The 8061-nt window shown below is 40.6% G+C and overlaps 1 protein-coding gene across 3 annotated transcripts; it reads left to right on the top strand.

Moving 5' to 3' along the window:
- Positions 1-7: 7 nt before the first annotated feature.
- Positions 8-7030, top strand: ndufc1 (NADH:ubiquinone oxidoreductase subunit C1). 3 transcript variants are annotated; one of them, XM_080901275.1, is made up of 5 exons: positions 8-187; positions 313-486; positions 1030-1133; positions 2939-3014; positions 6170-7030. In XM_080901275.1, the coding sequence occupies exons 1-4, from the start codon at positions 22-24 to the stop codon at positions 2996-2998; spliced, it is 504 nt and encodes a 167-aa protein (XP_080757401.1). In that variant the 5' UTR covers positions 8-21; the 3' UTR covers positions 2999-3014; positions 6170-7030. The 3 variants fall into 3 exon arrangements, with proteins under 3 accessions (XP_080757401.1, XP_080757400.1, XP_080757399.1); XM_080901274.1 differs by having other exon boundaries at positions 5306-7030; XM_080901273.1 differs by having other exon boundaries at positions 4401-7030.
- Positions 7031-8061: the final 1031 nt, after the last annotated feature.

The raw sequence follows: 8061 nt of genomic DNA, 5'->3' as shown, positions 1-8061 counted from the left end.
CAAGGCCCCCTTCCGAGCAAAATGGCCGACGCGCTTCTCCTCCGGGTCAGCCTGTTCTGTGAGCCTGCTCACAGGTCGGAGGTGGTGGGCGAACACACGTTTGACTGGCACCTCACCGTGCATCAGATGACACCGCAATTAAACCACGTTATACGCAGTGATATTTCTTTCACTGTAGTGGTAAAGAGTAATTTCTGGATATTTAAATATAATAACTGACAAATTCATTCGTTAATTTTATTGTATAACGTAAAATTGGATTATGTCTGTATAAAGATACCAGTTTAACCATAATCAAATGTTTGTTTCCAGTAAAGGGGCAGGATGCTCCGGAGTGGTCGTTTGATTTATCGGTGATCTTGGTATCAGGTCTGACAGGAAGTTTAATCAACCGCGGTGCGAACGTGCGAGTCGAGAGGAAGGTGCTCTCTTCAGCGAAAATGACTTTCAACCGGTTGCTGTCCAGGGCTGTTTTCGTCAGCAGAGGTAAAATCACGAAAAGCTGTTAATTATCGTCGTTAAAATTTTTAAGGCTACGTGATTTGGCTCGTTATTTAAAACAGTGACTGTTTGTTTTGCAGGCTGACCTTAGCTTAGCTTAGCTTAGTTTAGCATTCTGGTAGCATGAATTGGTTTTGGCTTTATAACTAAGGGGTAAAATAAAACATCAAAACTAAAGACTGGTAAAGTATTAGCAACTGCTTTCAACCCAGGTTTTCAGTGCATGTTTTGTTTTGTGTAAAGATTAAAAAACATCTAACAGGTCATCTACTAATCACGGTTGGTGGTTCGATCCTTGACTTGCCAAATGTCCCTAAGCAAGATAATAAGCCCAAGTTGTTCTCCAATGTATCCGTTAGTGTGGATGTGTGTAAATGTTAGAGTTAATAAAAGGTGCTTGTATGAACAGGGAAGTAGAAAGGCGCTATATAAGAACCATTCCATTTACCGTTACTTGGACTGTATGAGTACTGGCTGCCCATACAAAGACCGTGTTTTTCATGTTGTTGTGGTTTCTCATTGTTCCAGCTGGCTGCAGGTCTGCTTTCACAAGCTCCAAGCCTGATATGACCAACCCCAACTGGTTCAGAGTGGGTCTTGCTTTTGGAACATCTGCTTTCCTATGGGGCTTGGTGAGTGCATCATTTCATATGTACACCAAGGTGCTGTTTTAGAAGTAGCTCCACTGTGAGTTGATGCAGAACTGAGACTTTGGTCCTGAAAAAGCTGATTATGTAGTTCAATCAGGTCTGAGTGCATTCGCTGTGACTTGAGTTGTATTCAGAGTGCAGCATTTGTTTGCATAGGCTCTGTGGAGTTTAATGTTATGTGAATGCAACCTATACCAATGTCACGTAACTTAGTTTGTTGGAGAAAACGTGCTAGCCAGCAGATTGGTTTCAGAGTGTGTTACCTTAGTATTTGTTTCAGAGTTTAAGTTGGCTCACTTGATTAAAAAAAACTCAGAGTAGGGCAGGGAAATATGGCCAAAAATAGTTATCATGGTATATATTTTGAAATTTGCCATAACGATATAATTGACGATATAAGTGACGCCAGACAAAGTACTTTAAAACTCCACAACTTTATTGGTGCAAAAAAAAAACATCAATGTATTTTCACTGAAACAAGCAGCTGTTTTTTATCTGCATTAAAGTTATATAAACATTTAACAGTGCAAATGCAAATTCCTCGCTGACAGTTTAACCAAAAGGTATTTCCAGTGGAAACTGGCCGACATATCCTCAGCATAACCATGTATAATATCCACAACACTTAAAAAGAGGTTTTAATAGCGACTTATTTTCCAAAAAACACGGTAATAACGATGATCCGCTAGCACGCTCTACCAGACATTGTGCTTTGGTGTGTATCTGACGGACGAAAGCTAAACCAGTTCCACACCACTGAACCATTTTTACAAACCAATTCTGATTCGTTTCATTCAACGATCCACTTTCGCCTTTCTCATTCTCTGTCGCTGCCATGCTTTTTCCACCGTGTGCGTATGAAAATAAAGGCACCGTGCATGCACGTTTTACCCATATTCTATCGCGATATTTCATTTTCTTATCGTTGCCCAACATTGTACCGGTATTACCGTGAAAGGTATAAAATGGCCCAGCCCTAACTCAGAGTTCCCTTCATGTCAGGGTAAACCTGCATTCTAGACTGCCTCAGACTATATGTTGTCAGAGTTTCCCTTTTATTTGTTTCTGGTTGAATTCTGTTTAATGCATCAAACTGGAAGTTTACACTCTTGACTTGCCTTTAAATGCATGTATTCATGTCAGGCAGAATGATTACAGAGTGATTTTCTTGAGCCTGAATCCTGGCTGGGCTGTTACCTCACAGTATGAAGGTTCCCAGTTTGAACCAGAGCTGTGACCCTCTGTGTCGAGTGTGCGTGTTCTCCCTGTGCCTACAGATACTCTCTCTCTGGGCACTCCGGCTTCTTTTGACAATCAAAGTCATGCAAACTATTATATAAGCTATAGAACAGCGGTCCCCAACCCCCGGGCCTCGGACCGGTACCGGTCCGTGGTGCAAAAAAGGTTGGGGACCGCTGCTACAGGCTAAAAGCGTGACAAAGATGGTGCTTAGTGTTGTCTCTATGCTTGTCTTAATTTTACACAGTAGAGGGCAGCAATGAGCAGCAAGATTTTTTTAAATGTTTTTATTGTTTTTACTGTAACATGTGTTTTGTTCTGAAGCTCGGTCCATAGTGTGTCTGGCACCTGAATTTAAGTGGTTTTAAGGATTTTTAAAAAAAAAATAGTTCCTTCAATGTTAGTCTTACAATCAGACATTTGACAGCCATTTCTTGTAGATCTGCGGAACAATACAGGAGTTAAGATTACGATGTGATGTATTTAAAATAGGGAATTGACAAACGCACATGTAAGTGACTTGTGGCTTCTCGGCCTTCCATTTGCAGCTCTTCAAACAGCACAGCACAGACACTCATGAGTACAAAGTGAGGAATGGCCTGGAATAACCTACAAAACTCACAGGTGAGCGCCTCTAAATACTGAAATTTAAGTGGACACTACAAGTATTAAAGCTAATTTACACAAGAGCGCCCTTCACAAACAACTGATAGATTTAACACTGCCTGTAAAGATGCATTTAAGAAGTAGGTTTCTAAAGTTTTTGGAACATATTCAGTGCCATCAGGTGCAGCTGACTCAAACAAGCTCTCCTCCTCACTGCCCTCGTTCATAAAGTGCTCTATAAACCGTAGCCTAGCTAGCCAACAATGTAAACTGACTTACTGCTTAAGAGACAGAAGAGTGACAGTGGACAGTATGGTAAACCCTTGTTGTTTTTTCTTTATTGCTTGGGGCAATTCAAAAGACTCTTAAACTGCTTTTAATGTTCCGGTCTCGTTGCTTTCCACTGCATTGCTGGTCCTGTCTGTTACCAGCACTGGCACGAGATGGCTGTAAACATGTTCTTAAATCCAACTTCACAAACAGGGCTCCGTGGTGTAAATTAGGCTTTATACATGTAATGTTTCAGTTTAAATATGAATCACTGATCAGTTATACATCTTATTATTATTATTGGTGCTGTGTAGTGGTGCAACGGATCACGGTTGATCCGTAATCCAAACCGATCCCACTCCACGGTTCGGCACGCACGTGATCCAAAGATTCGAAAAAAAGTATGTGTATGGTGGCGTGGTGGGTCTGTCAAGCGATAGCTATGGTCAGCGCTGGCGGTCCAAGTGGAGGAGCAGAGGAGTTTGTGGCATTTAAGCAGCCCTTTGCTGCCCAGTCCGACCGGGCTAAAGCTGTTACAGAAGCTACTGCGGTGTTTAGCTGCAGACGGGAGGCCGTATTCTGTTGTGCCAAACAAGGTGTTTAAACTGTGATGGACGTGCTTGAGCCACGCTATGATATCCTGTCGCGCGTCCACTTTAGTGGCAAGATCGTTCCAAGCATGTATGAGCAGGAAAAGTTTAAAGTTATGGCTGAGCTGTCCCAGGCATCTTCTGTTGCCCAACTACAAACGGGTGGAGCTCCAGGTCAACGGAAAGCTACGTGACCATCACAGCGATGCAATGAGCGGTGTGTATTATTGTAGGGTCTGCCTTACATTATAAAGCGCCTTGAGGCGACTGCTGTTGTGATTTGGAGCTTTATGAATAAAATTGAACTGAGTGGTAGATACAAAGACTGTACTGCACTATATTGAACCATAATGTTTTTAATAGTTGTGTGGAATGAGTGTTGAGTTGAATGTTTTTAACAGGCAAAAAAAACTTCAATAAGTAAATAATTAAATGTTCAATTTTTGTCTTTTTTTGCCGAACCGAACCGTGAGGCTTTTGATCCGTTGCACCACTAGTGTTGTGCAGTGTGATGATATATCTAATTGTCTCTTTTCCTGTCCAGGAGGTTGTTGGTGTTGGTCTGCTTCTTTCTGGTTTGTCTCGTCCCCATTTCTCAACGTGGATTACGTGTAAATAAAAACATTTATCATGTGAACGTACTTGACTCACAGTCATTTTGTACATATTGAGTTTGTTTAGATGCTACTCCCAGCAGCACTCTCATACAGTGTTGTTTTGTTTTGGTTTTGAACGTCTGCCTGAGCTGCATTCGTTCTTAGAAAAACACTGAACACAATGAAGCTTAGAAAGTAAAAGGTGTAAAGTTTGAAGGAATTTAGCCAACATAACGGTGATAAGACTACATTTTATTCACTTCTTGAATTCAAACCTAAAAACAAACATGGGATTGTTTCAGTGTAAAGTTTGAAGGGAAACAAAAATGTCCCTGCAGCAGTTTAGTAGGTTGTCTGAGCTCATGACCTAAAGCAGGGGCGTCCAACGCCAGCCCTCGAGAGCTACTGCCCCCAGCTTTTAGATGCATCCCTACTCCAACACAGCTGAATCAAATGTTTGGATTACCTCTTCAGCATGCCGTCAAGTTTGGCAAAGGCCTGGTAACAAGCCAATCATGTGGTTCAGGTGTGTCGGAACAAGGATGCATCTAAAAGCTGGGGGACGGTAGCTCCCGAGGGCTGGAGTTGGTTTATCGGTGAGTAGAGTACAATAGTTTAAACTGATCTCTGATTTATTTTATTTTTTTGAACTGGTGAAAGTAGTTCCATTGTGTAAAATAACATACTTCACTAGTTGGAAGCGATCTGTACTAAGCCATGCTAGCAACCATGGTTCTTTTTTTTTCTTTCCATAGTTATGTTGTTATGTATTTGTTTTTTATTACCGTGTGGTGGGGGCGTGGTCTGCGGTGCCGCTGCTGGGGAGCTGAGCTTTCTCCCCTTCCACCAGCAGCTCACCCACCTCAGCCTGGGCCGGAGGTCAGCGAGTGGGAGGGACCTGCCAAGCCGTCACTGGAGGTCGGGTCCTGCCAAGCCTGAGGAGAACTGATGGATCGATAGGCAGTGATGTCATACCTGTTGATGGCTGCAAAGGTGGCCCAACCAGTTATTAGGTTTAGGGGACAATCACTCTTTCACACAGGGCCACGTCGGTTTACATCTTTTTCCCCTTAATAATAAATACCTTCATTTAGAAAGTGCATTTTGTGCTTACTCGTGTTATCTTTGTCTAACATTTAAGTTTGTTTGATCTGAAAATTATGACGACCTGGGGTAGAAAGTCACTGAAGTCTAACCCAACACTAATGTGTACCAGTTACCATAACTTATGTTTCACTGAGGGTTAATTGTGCTCAATACTGGCATGTTGAATATAAATAACAAACATGTTTAAGTTAACCAGTATAATGAATCAGAAAGTAGAATAATAGTGATTCTAATAACATGATGAGGCTGTAGAAAGACAGAGGAGGTGTGGGTGGAGATCAGACAGCAACGTGACTGAATGACCAAAGTGTGAAGATGTGACATCAGTGAAAGACGGGTTTCTGGGTTCTTCCCACTTGTATAGATATCTATTGTTCAGTTGATTGAATTATGTTTTTTAATTAGTTTGAGTATTACTATTTGGTTTGATTTTGCTTTGCAGCGCTCCTGCTAAATTGCTTTGAAAACATTTCTTGCAATTAAAGTCTAAATTGTGGACACTAACTTTTTACCCTTTTGTGAAACAGTAAAAGTCTGAGTGTTATTCTTTATTAGTGCAAAGAGCTCTTACAGGCTACCCTGGCCATTATACATTAATCTTTCCTCGCAGGAAAGATCAACAGGGAACAGGTGGGACTGATAAGGTTTGACCTACAAGGCTACTCAGGTTTCTCCTTATCCAGGACAGACACCTGGACAGTTTCACGGTAGTTGGGACTGGGCGAGTCCCCTCATCCACATCGACTCCAGCTGAACTCTGAATGGGAAAGAGCCAAAACAGATTCCTTGTATTGGAGTTGTAGGCCCTGCAAATCGACATCCAGGGTGTTACTTCCACTACAGACACCTCAGAAAGAAAAATGCATTTTTTTCTACCGTGTTTGCAAAGATGTTTCATTATACTGAGCAAACAGCTGCTCAGTGGTAGCAGAAGAAAACAACTTTATTACAAATATTTTAATCAGCATCATTTTCATGGTTACCTGAAGATAACTTGAACATCTATTTGCATGAACTGAAGATAGCAGCCTTTACCGCGAGATCTTTAATCTGGTCAAAACAAAACAACATACTCAAATTGATAAATCTGCATATGCAATATGTGGAAAGCAGAGAGTAAAATATTTAAGCAAATCTAACCAGTTGATGTAAAAAAAAAAAAAAAGAGTTAACCTGGAACATTTTTGATGAACTGAGAGTTTTTCTGGTGATTTGTGAAATATGTGTGTCAATTAAATATTACAGTGATATTAAAATGTGGTCTGTAAATGTTTTGTTTGTGATCTCTTCCTGTCCAAAGGGAGTTTTTCCTTCCCACTGTCGCCAAAGTGCTGCTCACAGGGGGTCATATGATTGTTGGGTTTTTCTCTGTATGTATTATTGTAGGGTCTACTGTACAATATACAGCATCTTGAGGTGACTGTTGTTGTGATTTGGTGCTGTGTAAATAAAATTGAATTGAAAAATTGAATTTTGGCTGACTACAAATATTTGTGTTACATTATACCAGACGACGATACAATTATTCACTCGAATTGGGAGAGGCTAGTAAGTTTTACTTCACTACATGCACTCTGTGCAATGCTAGTTTTAATTGTATAAATACCCCCAAAATGTAACTGTTTCCTTAAAAAGGTTCATATGCTGACTAATCTTCTGACTGTTCTTGGCCACAAAACACTTGAAACCATCAATAACGATCACAACATGAATAAATGTAGGTTCGAGCAGAAACAATTATTTCAGTTTCCACAGCAGAAGTTTTCTGCATAAATCAAGGACAATTTATTAACTGAGAAAAGTTTACACATACTGCTAATTATGTGGGCAAAATATACATGTGCATAGTCAATATTTAAAAAAACAAAGTGAAAGATTATTTGCAGCCTTTTACAAAGACTGTCTTTTCCAAAATATCATTTAAGACTGGATCATATTTGAAAGGATCTGTTGTTTACCATGAAACAGAGACAAATATTTCTCCTCTAAATTCCTGAATTATTAGTTGAGCTTATTGCTCATTGAAGAGACACAAATCAACCTTTTGCCACGGGACTAACATTCTTGCAAAAATATGTCTGACAACTGGCATTTCTTCACAACAAAACAGGAAAGAAAAGACTGAATATGAAACTCTTATATCCCACTTGTGGCGATTCTCCAACAGATCACTTTAAGCCAGATATTACAGCAAGAAAGGGTTTAGTCTCTGCTCACAAGACGGAAATATCACAGGAAAAAACTGTCCAGGACAGTTTGGGTAAGAAAACCTGTGATATGGAAAGGCAGTGTCCTATTCACAAAAAGCCACATCCCCTCAACCACTGCGGGGCGTCACAATAAATCTATTAAGGAGTGTTCCTTAAGCACAGTAGTATTTGTTTTTAAGTTCTGTGTGAGCGGCCATTGTGTTTCCATCTCCTCCTGTGTTTTCCCATGCAGTTCCACCCCTGGGCAGGACCTTGGACACTCTTACTGACCTATTTCTCATTAAGTGACAAT

The sequence above is a fragment of the Rhamphochromis sp. 'chilingali' genome, assembly GCF_963969265.1.
Source record: "Rhamphochromis sp. 'chilingali' genome assembly, chromosome: 13".
Lineage (NCBI taxonomy): Eukaryota > Metazoa > Chordata > Actinopteri > Cichliformes > Cichlidae > Rhamphochromis > Rhamphochromis sp. 'chilingali'.
This window is presented reverse-complemented; position numbering and strand designations above follow the sequence as displayed.

Coding starts and splice junctions, on each gene's coding strand:
- ndufc1 (XM_080901275.1), top strand. CDS start 22: ATGGCCGACGCGCTTCTCCTCCGGGTCAGCCTGTTCTGTGAGCCTGCT. Junction 188..312: donor TTTCACTGTAGTGGTAAAGA/GTAATTTCTGGA, acceptor GTTTGTTTCCAG/TAAAGGGGCAGGATGCTCCG. Junction 487..1,029: donor GGCTGTTTTCGTCAGCAGAG/GTAAAATCACGA, acceptor TCATTGTTCCAG/CTGGCTGCAGGTCTGCTTTC.